The sequence below is a fragment of the Mustela putorius genome, unplaced genomic scaffold, assembly GCF_011764305.1.
Source record: "Mustela putorius furo isolate JIRA1106 unplaced genomic scaffold, ASM1176430v1.1 tig00000145_pilon_pilon_pilon, whole genome shotgun sequence".
Lineage (NCBI taxonomy): Eukaryota > Metazoa > Chordata > Mammalia > Carnivora > Mustelidae > Mustela > Mustela putorius.
The window spans coordinates 20,820,377-20,844,987 of NW_025421294.1; the positions used below are offsets into that span (position 1 = coordinate 20,820,377).

The window sequence follows — 24,611 nt, forward strand, 5'->3', positions numbered from 1 at the left end:
TATGACCTGAGCTAAAGGCATATGCTTAATGACTGAGCCACCCAGGTGCCCCCAGAGAGTAAATCTTCTTGTTCGGTGGCAAAAATCAGTATGAACAAACTATGAACCCAAGGGTCACAGATGACGAAGCACAATACATAAGAACCAAAGCCCTTTGCTCTCCAAGGAGTATCATTATAACTCAGGCCAATCTGATTTTTAGTTCAACAAAAGTTGAGAAGCATCAGAGGTCACCAGGTGTGATTCACCACACACCAGAATGCAGACAGCACAGCTATAATCTTCCCAATACTCTAATCTTTGGTGGTGGAGAATGGGTGCTTGGGAGATGCGTTTCATCTCAAACACCTTAATAATGAACTACCTTGCTCAGGCTGTTGTTAAGCTTAGGAAGGTATCCTGTAAAAACTTTGAAGGAGATGGAGAATATGTCCTTCTTTTTCAGAGAAGAAGACAAATATAAAATCTTTTTTTTTCCTATTACATGACATTTTCCAAATCAAAAGAACAGGAATGAAAAACAAGCTCTCTTATTAACTTCCTCAGTGTCTATGTTATTTCTGGGTACCGAATTGGGGACTAGAGACAACTTGCGATTAATTATTGGACCTAATGGACTATTTTTAATATTTTCCAAAATAGTCCCAACTCTGGCTAGAAATAGGAACCAAAGAGAATTATGTCTCAGAGAATAATTCATGACCTACAACAATTACAGAAGCAGATCCAGCAGAGAAGTTAAGACAATATTCTTAATCACAATCATCAACAGAAAGAATTAGCCAATATTAGAAGCTGAGAGCATGAACAGATGTTTTTGGAGTGATAGGAACTATACAGTGGAATAGATAATTAAAAGAAACAGAGACAGTTCTAAACTCTCATTTTACAACTAGGAAGAAATGGGTAAAGATCACTATAGAGCTTCAAAAGGCATATAAACTACAAAAGGAATTTTAGGGGGGAAACCCAGCATTTTTCCCTTTGAGTGTAAACACTCAAGTTGCTCAGGTGTCCTAAAGTAAGATAACCTAATAATTATTATTAAAATGTGTAGGATGCAATTTACAATTATTATATCTTCCTGACCATCTTATCATATGTAATAGTTAATTTATAACTATTAAGTTTCCTGCCTTAAGGTGTACTATGTCATGTTTGTATAGCAAATACTGTATATAGTTTCCTTTTGATAAATGTTTGCATGAAATAATCTCTTTCCATCCTTTTACTTTCAACTTCTTTATCCTTCTAATAAAGGTATGTCTCCAATAAGCGACATATGGTTGTTTAATTTCTAACCAGTCTACCTTCATCAATTGGAATGTTTATCCTGTTAACATTTAATGTAACTACTGATGCACTTCAATTGAAAGCTATCATCTTACTACTTATTTTTTTATTCTAGCTGTTCTAATTTGTCTTCCCCCCCTTTCCTGCCTTTATATAAATTAATTTAGTATATTTTTATCCTATTGTCTCCCCATTAATAACTTATTTGTCTCATACTCTTTTTTAAAAGATTTTATTTATTTGTTTATTTTTCAGAGACATAGAGAGAGTGCATGCACACAAGCTGGCAGAGTGGCAGGCAGAGGCAGAGAGAAAGGCAGGCTCCCTGATGAGCAAGGAGCTGGATGCGGAACTCGATCCCAGGACCCTGGGATCATGACGTGAGTCAAAGGCAGTGGCCTGACTGAGCCACCCAGGCGTCCAGTCTCATACTCTTTTTTAAAAATATCTTTTATTTATTCATTTGAGAGAGAAAGAGAGTATGTATTGCATGCCCTCACACACAAGCATGAGCAGGAGGGGTGGGGCAGAAGGAGAGGGCCAAGCAGGCTCCCCGCTGAGCAGAGAGCCCGACCTGGGGCTCCATTATGACCTGAGCCTAAGGAAGATACTTAACTGACTGAGCCACCCAGACACCCCCACATATTCTTTTAATATTTTAAATGGATTACCCTAGAATATATAACATGCATCCTTGACTTATTAAAGTCTAATGTAAATTTTTACTTTTACCACTTCTAGGATGACACAATGGCCTTAGAATCTTTTAATTGTATTAAATTTTAATTCTATTAAATTCATTAATTCTATTTACCTTTCTTCAAATATGAGAACATTATCATTCTCATATATTTCAGTTCTTTTTATATTTTATTTTATTTATATATATATAATTTGTTTGTTTATCTGACAGAGCTAGAGAGAGAGCACAAGTAAGCAGAGCGTCAGGGAGACGGGGAGAGAGAGAAGCAGGCTCTCTTTTGAGCAGGGAGCCCGATGTGGGGCTCGATCCCAGGACCCTGGAACCATGACCCGAGCTGAAGGCAGCCACTTAACCAACTGAGCCACCCGGGTGCCCCTCTTTTTATATTTTAAATCCTACTATGTATTATTGTTGTTTTATTCAGTCACTATTTACCTCCACTACTTCATTCTTTCTCCTCTTCCTCCTTTCCTCCTTCCCCCCTCCTTCCTTTTTTCCATATTTTTTAAGCTTCTATCTGAAAATATTTTCCATATACCTAAAGAAATCACTGTTTACCTCAGCAAAAATTTGCTTAGGATATATTTCCTCAGTTTTGGTTGAAAATATTTTTATTTATTTTCCTTTCTGAAGGATATTTTTGCTGGGCATAAAATTCTAGGCTTGCAGTTGTCTGCTTTAAGTCCTTTGAATATGTCATTTCATTGCTTTCTGGCTTCCATTTTTTTTCCTCGAAGAGTCAGTTGTCAGTATTGCTATTGCTCATTTAAGGGTGATAGGTCTGCAGTACTAGTGTGGGGCAGTTGATTAAGCAGTTGACTCTTGATTTCATCTCAGGTTCATGATCTCAGGGTGGTGAAATCGAGCCCTGCCTAAGCTGGGAGTCTACTTGGGATTCTCTCTACCTCTGCCCCTCCACCAAGTTGAGTGCATGTGCACGTGCATGCTCTCACTCTCTCATTCTAAAAATATAAATAAATAAATAAATCTTTATATATATATATATTCTCTTTCACGCTCTCTCAGCCCCTGCTTACTTGCTCTCTCTCTCTCTCTCCCTCTCTAAATAAATAAATATAGGTCTTTTATTTTCTGGCCATCAAAAGAAGATCATTAAAAAGGCTATTGAAGTCAATAAATCTTTGGCATAACTTATTCTAAAAAAAAGAAAGCAAAAATACAAATATGAAGAATGTAAAAAAAACAAAAACAAAACAAAAACCACCATTGGGATGCCTCGGTTAAGCATCTGTCTTGAACTAGGACATGATCCCAGATTCCTAGGATCCAGTCCTGTATCAGGCTCCTTGCTTAGCAGGGAGCCTGCTTCTCCCTCTGCCTGTTGCTCCCCCTTCTTGTGCTCTCTCTCTCTCTGACAAATAAAATCTTTTAAAAAAAGAAAAAGAAAAAGAAACACCATTATGGTTCCTACTACACTAAAATAATGAGAAATACAATAACATTAAGCCTAAATTTTATAATGTAATATATAGGCTTAATGTTATTGTTGAAAAAAAAAAACAACTTGCCAAACTGACAGAACTAGAAATATAAAATTTATATAGCTCTATACCTATTGCAGATACTGAATTTATAATTGAAAACATTTTCATGAAAAGAATTTTAATCCAAGAAAGCTTACTTCTGAATTCTCCACATATTTCTGGGAGAAGAAAACACTGATTTACACAAACTTTCCAAAGAATTGAAAAGGAAGTAAAACTTCTTAACTTATTAGATGAGGCCAGGATAGCTTTGATAACAAACTCTTACAGAAACCTTACAAGAGTGGAAAATTACAAGCTAATTTCTATCATAGACACAGATTTTCTATCATAGACACACAGATCTTTTTAAAATTCCAAACAAAATGTTGGGAAACTAAATCCAGTCATATAAAGAAGGGTAATACATTAAAACCAACCAAGGTTTATTCCAAGAAAGCAATATTTGTTTATTAATAAATCAACCAATGTGATTCATGATTTGAATAAAAGAATAAAATCATACAATCACTTCAATAAGCAGAGAAATATATGATAAATTTAATATCCTTTCATAATTTTTTAAAGATCTCTTAGTAAATTAGAAAAGGAAGGAAGCTTCCTTAACCTGACAAAGGACCTCTGGGGAAAAAGTCTATCTCATATTAAATGCAAGAAACTTTCACTCTGAGATCAGAAATAAAACAAGGCTATCATCACTTCAGCAATGCCACAAAACCATATACAGAAACTATATGATTATAAATTTAAAAAATAAATAAATAAAGCTAAGAATATTGGAAATGGCATAACAGTGTGTTTAGAAAATATAAAATAACATAAAATGTGAGATTTCAAAATTTAGCAAGGACCATGATACAAACTTAATATAAAAGTTAGGTTTATATCTATATACCGGCAACAAAAACAATTATAAAATGAAATTTTTAAATGCCATTTACAATAGCCTCAAAATACCAAATATCTAATGAACTTGCACAAAATATCCCTCCACACACATTAATCACACATAAACACTGAGAGGAAAAAATAAAATAAGTAAAAGGACATATAATGTTAGCAGACCAGCTATTTATGGATATATTATCATTATATTAATAAATCCCATATTTTTTTACACAGCAAATAAAAATCCAATTAAAATTTTGTCAAAAAGTCAATATGCCTCATATTTTCTGCCCATTCAGTGTAATTCCAATTGAAAGAAGAGCAGAGTTTTTTTGTAGGAATTGACAAGTTGATTCTATAATTTCTATAGAAATGCAAAGGACCAAAAAGAGCTAAATTAATGTGGAGGCAGAAGAACAAAGCAGGAGAACTTACACAATAATATATTGATACATATTAATATAGGACAGTATTGGGACAAGAATAGAGGACTAGACCAATGAAACAGAATCAAAGTCTAGAAACTGGCAGAAATATACAGTCACTTGGTTAATGACAAAGATAGCACTGCAGAACAGTAAGAAAGGGTGGTCTTTTTTTATTAAATGGTGCGGTATATGCAGACAATCCAACTGGATTTACACATGGAAACAATCTCAGCTCTGACAACACACAATACTCAAAAATACAATTTCAGATGGATTAAGATTCTTAAGTGCATGTTAAAACAAGAAAGCTGCTGGAACTATGGCAACCACTAAGAAGATACAGCTATTTAAACGTAAGCTTGAATTAAATTTAGTAACATTAAATATTCAGTCCCGCAGTTTCACTAGCCACATTTCAAGTGCTCAGTAGCCGTATGCCCTATATATGAAGATATAGAAAATTTCCAACATATGGAAAGTTCCATTAGACAGCAATGTTCTAGGAGATAATATAGAAGCATGTTGTCATTACCTTGAAGTAGGCTACGTTTCATTAAAAGGAAGGAAAGAGTACTAAGTAAAAAGAAAATACAAAAAATTGGATCTCATTAAAATTAGGAGTTCCTGTTAATCAAAAGACATCATTAAGAGACCAAGAGTAAATGGGGCGCTCAGGTGGCTCAGTTGGTTAAAAGACAAAGAGTATCTCTATACACTACTATGGAATGATCACAGGTTTATATTCTAAAGTGAAAAACCAAAGCGGAGAAGAATATGTTTTGTAGTTTATAATTTACCTGAAAAAGCTGAAGACTGACACACATATATATTTGCTTATATATATATATACACACACACATATATATATACACATGCACACATATATATACATACAAAAAGAAATAGTAAAAGGATAAAAATTTGATTACTTATAAGAGGAAAGAAGGACTAAAGTAGAGGAACAAGCATAGCAAATACGAGACTTTTCTAAATATACTTTCTTTTATAAATTTAGTTCAGAACCATTGTAATATTTTACAAACTATAAAAAAATTAAATTTTAAAAAGCAAGTCCTATTTTTTAAAAGATTTTATTTCTTTATTTGACAGAGAGATCACAAGTAGGCAGAGAGGCAGGCAGAGAGAGAGGGGGAAGCAGGCTCCCTGCTGAGCAGAGGGCCCGATGCGGGGCTCCATCCCAGGACCCTGGGATCATGACCTGAGCCAAAGGCAGAGGCTTCACCCACTGAGCCACCCAGGTGCCCCAGTAACCCCTATTTTTTACAAGTTTTTATTTAAATTCCAGTTAGCTAAAATACAGTGTAGTATTAGTTTCAGGCCTCAATTTGAAAGCAACTTAAAATAAATGAACCTAACTCTGTATGTACTTGGAAGCTTAACTACACAGAGATGAACTATTCCAAGATACTTTAATACACAATAATTTGTTCATACCTAGTGGGATACACCCTACAAATGAAAATAATGACAAAAATACTAAATTGATACTATAATCATATTGTTGGTGTAGTGCTGGTATTGTTTTCTGAGTCTGTTGTTTTAGTATAAGGTAACAAATGAGTAATTAGGTTGATATAAATGAAAACTGGGATTTTTGCTGTGGGAGAAAGGAGACATATATAATACTGAATGAAATTAACCAGACACAAAAACATAATGATACTATATGATTTAATTTTTATGGTGTTGGAACTCATGATAATGGTTAAATCAGAAGAGAATAATGATAGATGGATGGGGTGGGGTGGGTTGCTGGTATTTCTCTACTTCCTTACCTCTGTGGTGGTTACATGATTGGGTTGGCTTTGGATTATTCATTAAGCTGTACACTTACGTTACATGAACTTTTATGAATGTTGTGCTTCAGTTAAAGTGAGATTTGTGTGAAGCAGCTAAAACCAAGTTTAGTGGAAATTTAGAGCTTTTTATTTATTTGTTTTTAAATATTCTATTTATTCAATAGAGAGAGAAAAGGTAAGAAACCACGAGCAGGAAAGACCTTGAATCATGAAGGAAGTGTTGAAAAAGAAAAACAAAGGTCGGCCATCACATTGCCTTATTTCAAGCTTTAATACAAAGCTTTAATTACAAAGACAGCATGGTACTCACACAAAAACAGACACATAGACCAGTGGAACAGAGTAGAGAGTCCAGATGGACCTCCAACTCTATGGGCAGGAAAAAATATCCAGTGGAATAAAGGCAGTCTATTCAATAAATGGTGCTGGGAAAACTGGACAGCTATGTATAGAAGAATGAAACATGACCATTTTCTTACACCATACACAAGGATAAACTTGAAATGGATAAAACACTTCAATGTTGGGCAGGAATCTATCGAAATCCTAGAGGAGAACATAGGCAGTAACTTCTTCAACATCAGCCATAGCAACTTCTTTCAAGCCATGTCTCCAAAGGAAAAGGAAACAAAAGCAAAAATGACCTTTTGGGATTTCATCAAGATCAAAAGCTTCTGAACAGCAAAGGAAACAGTCAACAAAACAGAGAGACAACCCATGGAATGGGAGAAGATACTCACAAATGACACTACAACCAAAGGGCTGATATCCAAGATCTATAAAGAACTCCTCAAACTCAACACACACAAAACAGATAATCATGTCAAAAAATGGGCAGAAGACATGAACAGACACTTCTCCAAAGAAGACATACAAATGCCTAACATACACATGAAAAAATGTTCATCATCATTAGTCATCAGGTAGATTCAAATCAAAACCACATTGAGATACCACCTTACACCAGTTAGAATGGCCAAAATTAACAAGATAGGAAACAATAAGAGTTGGAGAGGATGTGGAGAAAGGGGAACCTTCTTACACTATTGGTGGGAATGCAAGTTGGTGTAGCCACTTTGGAAAACAGTGTGGTGATTCCTCAAGAAGTTAAAAATAGAGCTACCCTATGACCATGCAATGGCACTACTGGGTATTTACCCCAAAGATACAGATGTAGTGAAAAGAAGGGCCATATGTACCCCAATGTTCATAGCAGCAATGGCCACAATCACTAAACTGTGGAAAGGGCCAACATGCCCTTCAATAGATGAATGGATAAAGAAGATATGGTCCATATATATAGTGGAATATTACACAGCCATCAGAAAGGATGAATACTGAACTTTTGTATCAACATGGACGGGACTGGAAGAGATTATGCTGGGTGAAATAAGTCAAGCAGAGAAAGTCAATTATCATATGGTTTCACTTACTTGTGGAGCATAAGGAATAACATGGAGGACATTAGGAGAAGGAAAGTGAAGTGGGGTAAATTGGTGGGGGAGATGAAGCATAAGAGACTGTGAACTATGAGAAACAAACTGAGGGTTTTGGAGGGGAGAGGGTTTAGGGGCATGGGTGAGCCTGGTGGTGGGTATTAAAGAGGGCACAGATTGAGTGGAGCACTGGGTGTGGTGCATCAACAATGAATCTTGGAACACTGAAAAAAAAACTTTAATTTGAAAAAACTTTAATCTCAATAAATGAATACAAAGAAAATATGAGGAAGTAAATAAAGTTAAGAGCAGAAATTAATAAAATAGAAAGCAAATATACAAGAAATGGAATCCCCAAAGTCAAAAGTTAGTTTTTGGAAGAGCCAATGTAATTAATAAACTACTTCCCAGTCTAGTCAGGAAAAATAAGAAGTGACAATAACTAACATCAGGTTTGAAAAGGGGAATAGCACTACAGATCCTACAGATGTTAAAAAGATCACAACAAGACATTATAACAACATCATAACAAAAAACAGCTTAGATGAAATTAACATAATTTTGGGAAATATAATTTATAAATCAATAAAAATATAAATATAAACAATTCTATTACTGATAAAGAAATATAATTTCATGACTTAAAACTTTCCCACAAAGAAAACTAAAGCACAGAGACCATCACTAGTGATTCCACTAAATAATTAAGAAAGAAATATCACCAATCTAAATAAACATGTTCAAAGAATAGAAAAGAGAGAAAAAAACCTTTGAATTTGTTTAATAACCTTGACCCCAAACCCTTGTAAGAAAAGAAAATGACAAACTTATCTTAAGGGTTAAGTATAAAGGCAAAACCGCACTATGATGATGTCTTAACTGGTTGTTTTTGTTTTGTATGAACATCATTTTTAGACTAAATAAAACAGCTGTAATTTTTGCTTAGAGATTCTAAAGAATAAGCATAATGTGCATGAATTCAGAGAACATTTTTGAGGGTATGTCATTATTACAGCTCTTCTATGAAAACAGTATGTATGTAGATGGCAAACAGATGGTTCTAGAACAGCCAAGAATTTAGGATGAAACAAAAAATTTTTTCCTTTTTCTCTGCAGCACAGGAGAGAGCATATGTGATTGCATATTCATTCCTAGATTCAAAGACAAGTTCCAGATGAATATATAATGATCTTCTGTGTTTTTAGCTTGAGGAGGAAATTGTTATCCTAATTCTTTTCTTTTTCATAAATGCAGTATAGAAGAGACATACAATTTATTTGTATCCTGAACCATTCTCATCTTGTCTACTAAAACTGGGAACAAAGTGAGTAACCACTTTTATGGTTTAGTTTTTGTTTTTTAAAAAAATCTTTACCCACAAACTCCTTACTTCCCATAATACTTCAGTCAGAACCCTAGGCTATGATCCACATTCACTTGACATTCTTCCAAATGTTAATTCTTTCTGATATTCATATTATATCCATTATATCCAATGTAAAAGCCTCTTCGCAATTTAATCCATCTTCACCCTAACCCTGCAAAATGTATTTAGTCTCTGGGATATTATTGTTTTCCTCTAACTGTAAATATTGAAGGCAACAAACACCAAGACTTCGTTATCAGTCATGTTGTTAAAATTTTATCATTCATATATTTTCCAGGCATTGTTTTTTCCTTCTGTTTACTCAATTATTAAGATCTTTTTCCTTCCCTCTTACCAGTTTGAGGTTTCTCTATTATACAATGAATTCTATTGTACTGTCTAGTTTTTTTAATCCAATGTATTCCTTTTTTAAAAAATATTTTATTTATTTATTTGACAGAGAGATCACAAGCAGGCAGAGAGGCAGGCAGAGGGAGAAGGGGAAGCAGGCTCTTCACTGAGCAAAGAGCCCGATGTGGGGCTCGATCCCAGGACCCTGAGATCATGACTTGAACTGAAGGCAGAAGCTTAACTCACTGATCCACCCAGGTGCCCCCCAAATGTATTTCATATGCTCTGCAAGCTTTCTTAATTACAGCACTCTAAGGGTTTTCAAAGTACAGTTATCAGTTTCAAAGTCAAAACAGATGTGAGAAAATATCTAATTAACCTATGGGAAAGCCTACTAATGGCATATATTTTAACAAATAAAAACACCTGGAAATGTCAAAAACATTCTACCACTGTTAACTAATAATACCGCAAAGGGGAAACATTCTATACCCTACCTATCCTGGCAAAGGGCAAACTGCTTCAACTCCAAAAGAACAATACACTAACATAACATTGATGTGTCCAAACTATAATTTTCACATGGAATACTTAAGTCAGTTGTTTGCTGTTGAGCATTTTTGCCACATTAATATATTTATTCTAAAAAATTTGTAATTAATTTTAACATAATTAATTTTAAATGGTAAGCAGAAATTTACATCTCAGAGGTAACATCTTAGATACCAATCTAAACAAAATTAAATTGCCCATCAAAAATCTTAGAAAGAATTAATACGAGACACATGTTGTCTACTGTTGCACAGGACATCAATTTTGTTTCGATCTGTAAAATATTATCAATAGGAGAAGTACAGATAAAACTGCTTTCCTGAATTTCCTAAACTGATAGATTTTACTTTTATAAAATATGCTTGTTTTTATAAGTAAGCTCCACACTGGGCTTGAACTCACAACCCTGAGATCAAGAACTGAGCTGAGATCAACAGCTAGAACACTTATCCAACTGAGCCATCCAAGTGCCCCAGTATTGTAAAATATGTTGATATACACTGTAAACTAACAGAAGGGATTAGTGTCTAGACAGTATAATGTTAAGTGAAATAACATTCACAACAGTCAGAGAAAGACAGATACTATATGGTTTCCTTCACATGTATAATTTAAGAAACAAAACAAATGAGCAAAGCGGGGGAGGGGGGTGGTGGGAAAGGAGAGAGAAACAAACCAAGATATGGACTCTCAACTATAGAGAACACACTGAAGGTTACCAGCGAGGAGGTGGGGGTGGGGTGGGGGTGAAACAGGTGGTGGGGATTAAGGTGTGCACTTGTCCTGATGAGAACCAGGTGATGTACTGAATTGCTGAATCACTATATTGTCCACCCGAAACTAACACAGGACATCATAACATAACATAATACTGTATGTTAACTACACTGGAATTAAAAATTTTGAACTTAACTAAAAAAAAGAAGGACTTACTATTTGAACAAAATAGAAACACATATACATCAACATGATTCTGTATAACTCAGGCACACAGTTAAAATTGTTAGGAAATTGCACTCTTTCCAAAGGATTTTTGTTTTATAAAATTCAAGCAATAAATATTTCCTTTCTAGAATTATGTAGTCATTATTAAGGCACTCAGTGAACACTATGACAAGCATTCTTTTCTAAAGAATCATGATTGGATCAATACGCAGTTGGAGAGGAAGAAGAAAGTAACAAAGTGCCTGGGTGAATTACAAATATTCCAGCTCTCTAGAAGTTATTTTATTCATGCTCTTATACATCACACTTTATATGTAAGGAATTATCCAGTCCACAAAGTTATTGGCAGACAGTGGACTACCTAAAAAGTAAAATATCAACATTGACAGAAAAAGACTGCTCAAGTGGATGACTGGAATGGTGCAGTATTCCTGCATGTATCAACAGTTCGTCTTTGTTACTGTCACTCATTTAAGTTTAAATATTTGGTGGCTGGAGATATTTTTCTGTGTTATTAGCTATATTTATCCTTTCATTTATATATTTTTTAAAAGATATTATTTATTTATTTGACAGAAAGAGAGATCACAAGTAGGCAGAGCGGCAGACAGAGAGAGAGAGAGGGAGGGATCCCAGGACCCTGAGATCATGAGCTGAGCTGAAGGCAGAGGCTTAACCCACTGAGTCACCCAGGCGCCCCTTATTTATTTTTTTTTAAGTAGGCTCCATGCCCAACAGGGAGCCCAAGGTAGGGCTTAAACCCACAACCCTGAGATCAAGACCTGAGCTGAGGTCAAGAGTTGGTCACTTAACCAACTGAGCCACCCAGGTATCCCTACATTTTTCCTTTTAAAGAATTTTCCAACTTCCAGACCCATTTCCTCTCAAGTCTACTCAAAATGTGTTTTTCAAACAATATCCAAATCCCAAACTTCAGACATTACTGGTATTCTCATCTCTCTTGGTTAGAGAAAGCAATGAAATAAAAGAAATAAGTTATGAATTTTCTTGATAGGAAGAGAGTTTATACACTAAGTGTTCTGATACCTGAAATATTAACATTATAGCACACCAATATTCTCCCTTTAAATCAACTGCATTTTAATTTGCATCCACTGTGACTTTCACAATGCAAAGACGTGCATTCCTACTAATCACTTTGTCATCAGTAGGAACTGCAATCATATTTAGTGCCAAAACACAGCACTGAGGTCTTTCAAGCTAGCTCTAGGACCAGAAAATCCCATTATTTTGTTCTATTATATATGAGGAAGAAAATAACCATTAAAATAATATATTTGAAAGTGATCTTTAAAATGTTAAATATATACATGTAAATTGGAAAAGTGAGTTAAATCTTTGCCCTTATGTTGAACTGTTCTATGTTACACCCAATTCATACACTATCAAATGTATTTATTCTTTCATTCAACAAGCATTTACTAATCATATCTCATATACTGCATTCTGTCATGTGAGAATATTAAATATGCAAAATTATAAGGCATGTTAATCTATTTGCAGTTAACATCATTATTTGGAGAAGAATAACTTATAACTTTTCCCCTATTACCTGGAATAGTAAAACAAGGAATCTTCCATTTCCTTTCCTAATCTCTGCGCATCTCCTTCCCTTGTATCCATGATCTCTATGAGAAGTCAGAAAGTCATCCTGTAACATTGCTGAAGATTGTCCTCACGCTATTCAGAAAGTTTCTGAAATGTAAAGGGCCACTATGGATACATTTAAGTATTTGAATAATTTACCTTTCATTAGGTGTACTATTCTCAAATATGGTATTTACTTATTTCAAAGTATACTGCCCTCTAAAATAATACGAAAATTAATTCTAAGTTAAATGGATTTTGAATGGCAAATTTGAACACACAACTGCTTCTGATGTAACAGTTCTCTTTAAAGCACTGAGTAATATATGGAATTTTGAATCATTATATTGTATACCTGAATTGAATCTAACATTGTATTTTAACTGTACTGGAATTACAATTAAAAAAACAATTAACTCATCTTTTATTTTTGTGGAATATATCAATAAAAACACAAAATTAAAGGTTGTCAAGTCCTATACCCAATAGTTTTATATTCCACCAATACAAATATGTGTTCTGAGGCATGCTTATAACTTCCATATACTTAGAAACACTGTGTGGAGCTATTAGCTATATCTAATTTTAGATATTTTAGATATTAATAATTAGATAATTAGCTATTATCTAATGTTTTAGAGTGTCATTGTCAAAAAAGACTAGTTTGCCAAAATGGCATTTATTTAAAGTCTGACCTAGAAAATATGTAGCATTTTATTAAATGGTGTATCACTCAAGATTTAATTCAAATGCCATCTCTACCACCATGCCTTCTCTGATTCCCTCTTCCATTCCCAAATGTTCTCTCACAGTCTCTCTCCCTTCTTTGAACATCCGTTGCAATTTATTTTTACATTTTTTTAGGTTATCATCATTAAATCGTGTATTATTATAGTTTGAGGAAATATCTCATCTTCCATGATATTATGCTTATGTTATGCAAAGAGTATTGCACATTTTTCATTCCCACTTTTGGTATCAGAATGCCTTACACATATCTGTTGCTCAAAATATTTTTTTGAATGACGGATTTATGCTTTAAATAATCCTTAAACCAATTCCCAAAAGGAATTAAAGACTTTCCAGGTCATTTATTACCTGTACCCAAAACTGGTACTTTCTTTCTAATTTTAGACCTTTACATTATGTTACTTTTATTGTTCTTTAATGGGTTTGAATTTCTTACCCTTTTTTCTCAAAAATAAACTATAAGTTCCCTGAGGTCAAGGACAGTCTTTTATTACTCATATACTCCCAGAATTCTTAGCACAGGGGGTGCTAAGCAGAAGTGTTCAATTCAATGGATTAAGTGTTGCCAAAGACTCACCTAAGAAGCATTTCAGAACATAGCAAACAGTCACCTCCTGGCCAATGGAATAAAATCCCTCCAAATTTGCTTACCATGGCATTGACATTTAACTGATCCCCCTTCCTATTCCGAATGTGAATGCAGGCGATTGGCAAATTCAGTCCTACCCCAGTAGCCAGATTTCTCAGGTCAGCAGCACTGTATTCCCCACGCAACAGCAAACTGTTATTATCAGAACCAGGTCCTAAAGAGGCCCGATAGAGATAGGTCTGAGAAAGTCTCTCAACTGTAGTGACATCTATTGTGGCTGATGTCAGAGGATTTGAAGCCATCTTCCTCCCATACCTCAGTTCCTCTGGAGAGCCACAGCACCTTTGAGAACAACAAACTGGGCTCTGGTTCACCTTGATACACACAAAGAAAAGTAAGCACCCCAGAAATAAAAAGGAAATACAGGCCAGAGCAATCACTAAATACAGGTTCTGGGTAGAAAGGTGGCCTCCTGTTTCCCAAGTATCTTCAAAGTTTGGGAGGACCTGAGGAGCAGAGTTGCTCAAGAGTATACCCAATGTGACGGAAGAGGAAAGTGGTGGGTCTCCATGGTCCCGAACCTCCACCACCACCCTCTGCTTAACCGCATCAGTGGGAAGAATTAAGCGGGCAGTTCGGAGTTCTCCCATACTGGCTGAAATTCTGAAAAGCCTGGAGTCAGAAGCCTGAGAAATATGGTAGGAAAGCCAAGCATTAGAGCCACTGTCTGCATCCTCCGCTACTACTTTTGTGACCAAGTGTCCACTCCTGGCAGAGCGGGGCACAATTTCTACTGGAACAGAGCCATTCCTGGGCACAGGAAACAAGATGACTGGAGCATTGTCGTTCCTATCTATCACAAACAAGTTCACGATCACTGTTGCACTTCTGGGAGGAATACCACCATCCCGGGCTTCTACTTGGAAGTGAAACCCCCTGAGCTGCTCAAAGTCAAAGGAAATTTTGGCAGTGATAGCCCCGCTGGGTGATTCTACTGCCACCAAGCTAGAGACTTTCTGCCTTTCAGAGATAATATCCAACAACTCATAGAAGACAAGGCCGTTCTTCCCCAGGTCTGGATCCTGGGCAAACACCCGGCCTAGAGACGCCCCAGGACCATTGTTTTCAGCCACAAAAAGTTCCTGTTGTGGTTGAGCAAAGCTTGGTGAATTGTCATTCACATCAGCAACAAACACAGTCAGTTTCCTGCGGGTGCTCAAGGGGGGCGAGCCACCATCTGAGGCAGTGATCAGGACCTGGTATTCGCTGACCTGCTCCCGGTCCAGCGGCCCATCAGTCAGCAAGCTATAGTAGTTGTCAAAGGAAGCCTTCAGCTTGAAAGGGCCTCCGCTGGACACGCTACAGATGGCCTTACCATTGGGACCGAGATCCTCATCCCTGAGACTAAGGAGAGCAATCACTGTGCCAGGGGGAGCGTCCTCAGAAATCGAACTGGAGAGAGTCAGGAAATTGACCTCAGGGGCGTGATCGTTCACATCAGTCACTTCCACCAGCAATTTGACAGTACTAGCTAACCCGAAGGTGCCCTCATCCCTCGCCTCAATGTAAGCCTCCAACAACGTTTCAGGCGGACCTAGAGAAGCAGCCACCCGCACCTCCCCATTTCTAGGGTGCACGTGGAAGTGGTGTCTCAGCGCTGCTCGAGTGCTGTTGCTTAAGAAGTACCGGATTTCCCCGTTGGAGCCTTCATCCGGGTCCGAGGCCTGAACTCGTAATAACACAGTCCCGTTGGGGGCAGTCTCTGGTACCTTGGCGCGGTAGACTGTGTGCTCAAATACAGGCGCGTTGTCGTTTGTGTCCACCACTAGGACCGTAACGTGTGCGTCTCCCGAGCGCGCCGGCTGCCCGCCGTCCCTGGCAGTGAGCACCAGCTGGTGGGTGGCGCGCTGCTCCCGATCCAGCGCTTTCTCTAATACCAACTCCGGGTATTCACTGCCGTCCACCCGCGATCCCATGATCAGGCGAAAGTGCTGGCTGAGGCTCAGACTGTAGTTTAGGACCCCGTTGCTTCCCTCGTCAGCATCTTGAGCATTGGGGAGAGTAAAGCGGGCTCCGGGCATCAGGAACTCGGGGATGTGCAGCTGCACGTCGCCAGCAGGGAAGAGAGGCGAGTTGTCGTTGGTGTCCACGATGTGAACTCTCATCGTGTGGAGCTCCAGCGGGTCCTCAAGCACCAGCTCATAGGTCAAGACGCAGACAGCTTTGGTCTCACACAGCCGTTCACGGTCCGCCGGCTCTAGGACCACCAAACTACCGCTGGCCGGATCCACCCCGAAGTAGGGCTCTCGGTGTCTGGAAAGGAAGCGAAAGTTCCTCAAGGACAGGGCGGCCGCCGACAGCCCCAAGTCCGCGGAAACATTGCCTACGGCTACGCCCCGCACGGTCTCCTCCAGCACTGAATATTCCAGCTGTCCGGCGGCAGAGCCGCAGGAGACCCACAGACACAGAACCGCCACCCTCCAGCCCACCATCCTCCCTCTCGGCGTCCTCGCTCCACCAACTGCGACCCAGGACCATGCTCCGGACTCCCGGAGAGCATGAACCGCTAGAAAGAGCAAGGGCCGGCTGCCCGCTGCCGCGGGCTAGAGATGCCCAGAGCGCCGACGTTCGGCAGCCTGGACGCACTGGAGTTGCCCAGGGCTGGCCCGCTGGAAGATCTGCTCGCTGGATTGGAAGTGCGGCAGCCGTCTGGGAAAGCGGAGCTGGCGGGTGAGGAGGAGCGCAGCGCCGCCTAGGGGTGCAGAGACGAGGTAAACAGCTCGGGCTAGGGAGGCACCGTCTCCACTCGCCGCTGGCAGGGATCTCTCCGAAGTCCTGGCGGCCGGCGCCGGGCGGGGCACGGAAGACGCTGGGAGAAGCTAACCCATCTTCCCTCGAACAGAAGGACAACGCCCTAAGGCCGGCCTCCGCGTAACCTCCACAGCCAACGCCTAAAGACCGCGCGTAACTAGGACTGAGCTGGGCTGGGCTTCTCTCGCCACGGTGTGACGGCGGAACGTCCAGTCCGGGGCTAGTCCAGGGCTCTCGAACCCCCCAGAACCCCTACGGTGCGGGCGAAGAGAGCGGAACTGCCAGAAAAACCACGGGGCGGAGGCGGAGAGAGGCGGGATCCGAGCCACGAATGACCACGCCTTCGAAGCTTAAGGAAACAGGAGCCCCCAAACTAAGGACTGAGGGGCATCGCATGCTGGATTCCCAGACTCTCCGCGGCGGGTTAAAGCCTCTCCTGCACCTTCTTTTATACCAGGAGCCAAATTTTCAATAGAGGCGATCAGCGAGGGGCAAATTGGGAAATAGATGCCTCCTCAAGCTTCCCTGGGACTCTGGCTTTTCAAGGCACCCAGGTGGGTGAGCGCAAAGCTCACAGTTTGGCTTTCTGCGGGTCAGCGGTTTCTCTTTCCCCAGGAGGTCCTGGGGCGGAGTGCCTTACCAGGCGCCCTTGACGCTCTGGTTGAGAGAGGTTAGAAACCAGTCAATACAAGCTCCTGAAACTCAGACTGACACTCATCCCCAGCAGGACGTGACAAGTGGAGTGGGAAGAAAGTCACTGAGATACTCTCCATTGTGTGACCACGGAACTAGTCTGTAAATTTACTCTCTGTAGATATTTGGAAAATAGCATTGAGGCAGGGTAGGAACTGACTAGCTGTCCATACATTCTCCAACTTCCTTTTTAGGTCGGTCTCCTGGAGGGAAATCGTAATATTGATCAGTTCTATGAAAAACATCTCTGAGCTATAAGAAATATCTCCAAATTTCTTCTTGCACCCTACAACCAGAGGATCTCCCTGAGGGGGAAGGCGATTTCCCTGAAGAGGAGGAGAGCTGAAAAAAGAGAGTGCCCTCAAATGACTATTAAGTACTAAATTTCTTAAACTTCTTTTAATACAGTTGCAGGGTCCAAAGCCCCAGGAACCAAAATTTGAAAGACAAAAGCTGAATACTGATCAAGAATTGAAGCTTTCACTGTGATGTTCTTTTTTTCTTTCTCTTTCTTTTTAAGATTTTACCCATTTATTTGTGAGAGAGAAAGAGAGAGAGAGAGAGAGAGAGGACACAAGCAGAGGGAGTAGCAGGCAAAGGCAGAATCAGGTTCCCTGCTGGGTAAGGAGCCCCATGTGGGAATGGATTCTAGGACCCAGGATCATGACCTGAGCGGAAGGCAGATGCTTAACTGACTGAGCCACCCAGCCTTACCAGGGCAATGTATTTTCTGGTCAGAAAACTGCCTAGAAGTGTTGATAATTATTGAAGCTGAAGCTGGATACTAGGGAGCTAATTACACAATTCTCTTAACTTGGGTATATGTTTGAACACTGTTACAATAGTTTCTTAAATTGCTGATTAAAATGAGGGGTGGGGAGGCAGGCTGTTTCAGCATTCTGGCTTTAAGACTGAAAGTGGGATTGGTAAATTCATTATGCCACTGGGAACCAATCACCTCCCTGGGAACAATACAAACCCAACCACTTATCTCTTCCAGGGAAGCAGGGCAAGCAGCAACATAAGGCAATTTAAGTAGTAAATGTCCTAGACTAATTTGTCTTTCTGAGTTAAGGAACCAAGAAAATCATTGACGCCAAGTCTTGGATAAAATCAAAGCAGAAAATATTCAGCCCCGTTGAAGTGTTAGGTAGAGCTGTAAGTATAGCCATCTTGCGGAATGCTCATTAGGATGTGAAACAACCCATAAAAATTAAATTTATTCACCAAATTTCAGAATCAGAATTAATTATCTACTTCAGTGTCAGAGATTAGGATTTGCATTTCCTCATTTTCATTTAATGCTAACAGCTTTGGGGTGCGAAGCTGTACTTTTCACTTTTCCATTAGCAGCCCCTGAAATATATCTGGAGAGACGCACTCAACTTTTGGAAGGCCCCTGATTTTAAGACCTGCAATCAGGTTTCCAGTTATACTGGGTTTAGAATTTCCGAGCTCTGTCTAGGACAATATGTGTGGGTGTGGATTAGTAAGTGGGGAAAAGGAAAAACATACTGAGAATCGAATGAAAAATCTTGACAAAAATTCTTACCCCTACACATACCTCTCAGACTTCTGGCTTCCCCTCTCTTCCCATTTCTCTGTCTAACCTGCCACTGATGATTATTTTTAAAGGATTTAATTTCTGTCAAGAATAAGTGAATAGCACTCACCTAGTGGGATTTGTTCTGTCACCTGCCTCCCTATCTATCTCCCTATCTACTATCTGTAGGCATAAATGGGATTTGTAGGAAAGCAATATTCAGGAGATATTTGGGATATTTAGATATCCCGAAGATGAGAATATCTCAAGAGTCTTTCCTTTTGTATAAGATAACAAGGTGAACACTAAATCCACGATCTCGTAAAATTTCTCTTTAGCGAACTTCTCTTTAGCGAACTTCTCTTTTGCCATTTTATGCCATTTGCCGTAGTTTCCCCTTATTCAGACATTTTTGAGCTTTACTCAGGTACAAGTACAACTTTAAGTGGACTCAATACAAAAACAGTTTTGATTTCTGCTTGGGTTCTATTGCCAAGACATTATTATAAGTCTCTCCCAACCAAGCTTAGCCTTAAATTATAAATTCAAGAGATTTCTAGCCATAACGCGTAAGCTCCTACCAGAGATCTTGCAGCCAAATGAGAAAATAGTAAATCTAACACATGCCACAAAAGTGATGAGGGATAGAAGCAGAAAAATGTTCACATTTAACCCAGAAGACTGACCACTAGCCTGCATAGTATTAATAAGGATCAAATACATCCTTAAAGGGTCTCATTACTGCCTGTATATCTGTTAGTTAACACTAAACTGAATGATAAGCACAAGAGAAATCTTACAAAAGTAGTGTTATGAGTAGAAATTCAAAGAAACATTTATGATTTAATACTCCCTGCATGTCCCCTCCCCATTGAGCACTAAGCATTTAGCCACCAGCTTCATATAGCAAAAAGTGCAACTCTTTCTGCCCATGGGTCCTGTTTTACTTAAATAAATTACTAAGTTACACCATATTGTGTCTTAAGAATTTCTTGGCCATTGTGCTCAATGACCTGCAACAAAAGGATATTGCTTTTAAAACAAAATTAAGATTTATTTATTTATCAGAGAGAGAGCACAAGCAGGGACAAAGGCAGGCAAAGGAAGAAGCAGGCTCCTTGCTGAGCAAGAAGCCCAATGCAGAACTTGAAGCCAGGACCCCAGAATTATGACCTGAGCTGAAGGCAGACACTTAACAGGCAGAACCACACAGATATCTGCAAAATTAAGATTTTAAAACACATTTTATTTTTTAAAGGTTTTATTTATTTGCGAGAGAGAACCAACTGAGCCACCCAAGTGTCCCTAAACCAGATTTTCTTAGTGCTTAAGATTACTCCTTGGGAACATATTACATACTTAAAGTAAATTTAAAGACAAGATATCAGTGTCACATTAAGCAAATTTTCATCCTGTAAAAGCTGATCAAGTGTCCAAATCAAGTCTTTTTTTCTTGTTTTTATCCCAAATCAAGTCTCACAGAATAGTTCTTTGGGGGTAGAGATCTACATCACTCAAATTTTGTTTCTTAAGTATCTAGCTACGCTCTGGGCACACAAATTAAGTGGCTAACGCACTCTCAATATACAACATCCTATGTTACTTTTTTTTTTTTTACTTGCATCTAACATATTACTACAGAATTTCTTTCTCAAATTTCTAATCCCAAGTAACTTGTTTTTCTCCATGACATAATACCATATAAAGTATCTCAAACCTTTCTTCATGAATCTTCACTCTGACTCTATATTGTGTTTATGCACTACCTTTTACAATTATTTGCCAATTTTCCAAAAATTATCTTTTTTAAAGATTTTTTTAAAATTTTATTTATTTGACAGAAAGAGATCACAAGTAGGCAGAGGCAAGCAGAGAGAAAGGGGGAAGCAGGCTTCCAGCTGAGCAGAAAGTCTGATGTGGGGCTCAATTCCAGGACCCTGAGGTCATGACCCAAGCTCAAGGCAGAGGCTTAACCTACTGAGCCACCCAGGTACCCCCCAAAATTACCTACCTTTTTCTAAAAATCTTTTTCTATTTCCTCTTCAAAGTGTAGCCCTCAGAACTTAAAGTCATACTCCAGGTTGGTCACATCTGAAGCAAAAAGAGATCTTTTCTCCTTGATAAGGAGAACATACATTAAGGCATGTGTAAGGTGAGGGTATAGGTCCTAGCAAGAATAGAAGAAGGAAAAGGAATAAAAAAAAGCACTTTTTTCATGCAGTCCCTTCAGTCTCCCTGTCTAGATCTATTCTTACACATGCCTAATGTCCTCCTTGTAACAGTCAAAGAGTTAATGATTTCTTCAGAGTCTTCCAGCACAACAGATAACATCCAAGGAGTACCCAAGAGAGGTTATCATGAATGTTTTCCAAGACCACTGACTCCAGAGCTTCAATAACTTACAGAAGATGTCTAAGAATTCATCCTTGTTTTGACTAATTCCTGAAATGTATGAGGGGACACATACACCAGACCACTGTCTTCGATCTAAACCCCAAATGCCAAGCAAAGATGAGACAGTCTCCCTGTTTCTTTCTGAGTCTCCCAGACTGTCTGTATCGGCTCTCTCCACATATCTTCAATAAATTCTGCTCTCACTTCTCAGGGCTCACATTTGATTTCCATCCTGCATGAAGCCAAAGGACCCTCTTGGCTGGTCCTGTGGGACATCCCTCTGCATCGTTGGACCCAGCCAGCTGCATTACTTTCATTCTAAATATTACAAATCAAGGAATAGAGTCTAAAATTACATCTATCTCTTTAAAACACAATCAAATACTTTTTTTCATGATGGATTGAAAACTAAAATTAATACCTATTTTTTTCTAGATGGTCTTAAGCCACAGATCAAAAAGTCCTAGACTTTTGTACTTTTTCTTTTTTACTCCAATTTGCTGAATATTACTGGGTTAAAAGCTAACCTATCTTGTTCAATTATATAATATATTTTATCTACATTCAAATTTTGTATTGCACATATTTGGTAAGCAGTCACACTAGATCTTCCTCTGAGCTGTGGATGAAAATTTTCATCAAGTGTAGCTTAAAAGGAAGGCCTGCAATCATTACCAACTAACCCAACTGACATCAGTTTATTAGATAGTGCTTAACCTGAAATAAAAATCTGACAAAGATTCTATCAACATTCTCTAAAAAAGACTCTACACAAATCTCACATTATAGTTTCAAAACATGCTAAACAAAATATTACTAGAGCATCCTTATGATAGATGCTTAAAAGCAATTTGATAAAAATTTGACAGCTGTCACAAAAAAATGACCACCTTCATTTTATATATATATTTTTAAAGATATTATTCATTTATTTGTCAGAGAGAGAGAGTACAAGCATGGGGAGCAGCAGGCAAAGGGAGAAGCAAGCTCCTTGCTGAGCAGGGAACCCAATGTAGGACTCAATTCCAGGACCCTGGTATCATGACCTGGGCCGAAGGCAGATGCTTAACTGACTGAGCCACCCAGGCATCCCCAATCTTCAATTTAAACAATAAAACATCAGAATAATTTCCATGAAAAATCATGAGCATAACCAGATACTTCATCTCATAGTTATTATTCAATACTGACTTGGATATGCTAGGCTAATCAATATAAAATAAAGAAATGTGTATATGTGTTAGAAAGGAGAATAACATATGTTGTTAGATGATAAATTTATAGGCAATATAATTTTCTACTCATAAAATCAAATAAAAAAAATTAAAACTAAAGAGGTTCAGTGACATGATCAGCTTTCATCTTTGATGAAACTCTATAAAACAAATGAACTTCTAGCATAATATATATGAAGAGAAATTACCAAGTACCATGAAAATTGGACCAAGATGTGAGAAAATGCTAAGAGTGAATTCGTCCCACTGGAGACTTGGGAAGAGCTGATAGACTGGAGTTTTCCAGAGTAGTGGTTCATACTGAAAAACAAAACAAATGATTCTTTGTTTGGAATGACAGGGATGCATAATTTGCCATCCCAAAATGTGTCTGTTTGGCTGGTGTATTATTTTAGGCTGATTATTTTTTCCCAAGTTTTCATTTAAATTCCAGTTAATTAACATACAGTCCAATATTAGTTTCAGTTGTAAAATTAAATGCTTCAAAGTTATATACGACAACCGGTGCTCCTCATAGGCTGGTTATTTTTAAGAAACAGAGGGCTTTAAAAAAAAAAAAAAAAAAACCTCCCCTCTCTCTGCCTAAAATAATTTACAGGATGTGTTCCAGGAAGGGAGCTATCACCATAGATAACTGCAGCATAATATGATATGGTAGACAGGGAAGAAGCTAGCAAGGCCTGTTTGATCAAAGTTTTCCCAATGTCATATTTTTTTTTAATGACCCAGCACACATTTGTTTACCAGACATTTACTCTTTCCACCTTCCTACGAATTGCCTTCTGCCCCTTTGAAGCCTTAGATCCTACCCTTTTCTCTTTAGTTCAGAAAGTCATATATGTACTTCATTTTGTTAACTGTCTTTGGAATCTCTAACGTTTATGTGGATTCCCCTGCATGTATTTAATTAAATTTTATTTTCTCCTGTTAATCTGTCTCATGTTAATTTAATTCTTAGAGCAGCCACAAGACTGAAGGGTGAAGGGAAAATTTACCTCCCCAGACTGAACAAAAAGATCTAGGTACATAGGCTGAATCAGGCAGGATTCTCCTTTCATCCTATTTGTCAGCACAAAATATAAGAGAAAGCAGGACTAAATGTGACAGAGAGCAGAAGCACTATTATTTCAAGAGTGAAGCTAAGGATGTATGTAGTAAGGAGAAGAAAAAATTCTGGATAACAAATTGCTCTGCAGCTGCCAATTCTCACCAGTTGGAGATATGCAGAAACTAAGGTACACACAAACTACTCTACCAAACGTTAATAAAGATACCTTCATGTTAGTCCAGAGCTCTGCTGGCCCATCCATTTACATTCTTCACCTGCAGACAGCTAGTCTTAAAGGAACTACTTTCAATAATGAGTAGTAATCCAAACTAAGCCAAAATGGGATCTCCATAAATACTACAAGAAAGATTAGAAAATAGACATGTACATATGCTCACTGCCAGAATCACAAGGGGATCTTTCACTGTGAGATCCGCTATTACATCACCAGGTTCACTCTTGGGCAGAATTATCAGACTAGATATTAAAATAACAAGGTCCAACTATATGTCATCAACAGAAGGCAACTTTAGACTCAAAGATACAGATAAATTGAAAGTAAAGGATGGAAAAACATATATTATAAAAATAGCAACCACAAGAGAGCTGCAGTGGCTATGCTAATATCAGACAAAAATATTACTGGAAATAAA

General features: G+C 38.3%; 2 protein-coding genes across 2 annotated transcripts in view; both read right to left on the reverse strand.

Moving 5' to 3' along the window:
• Positions 1 to 24,611, reverse strand: part of LOC101678316 (protocadherin alpha-13) — a 102,665-nt gene that overhangs the window by 65,558 nt on the left and 12,496 nt on the right.
• PCDHAC1 (protocadherin alpha subfamily C, 1) lies at positions 13,554 to 17,523 on the reverse strand. Its single transcript, XM_013052407.2, has one exon. It carries the CDS (start codon positions 16,724 to 16,726, stop codon positions 14,219 to 14,221), a length of 2,508 nt encoding a protein of 835 aa, XP_012907861.1. The 5' UTR covers positions 16,727 to 17,523; the 3' UTR covers positions 13,554 to 14,218.

Coding starts and splice junctions, on each gene's coding strand:
- PCDHAC1 (XM_013052407.2), bottom strand. CDS start 16,726: ATGGTGGGCTGGAGGGTGGCGGTTCTGTGTCTGTGGGTCTCCTGCGGC.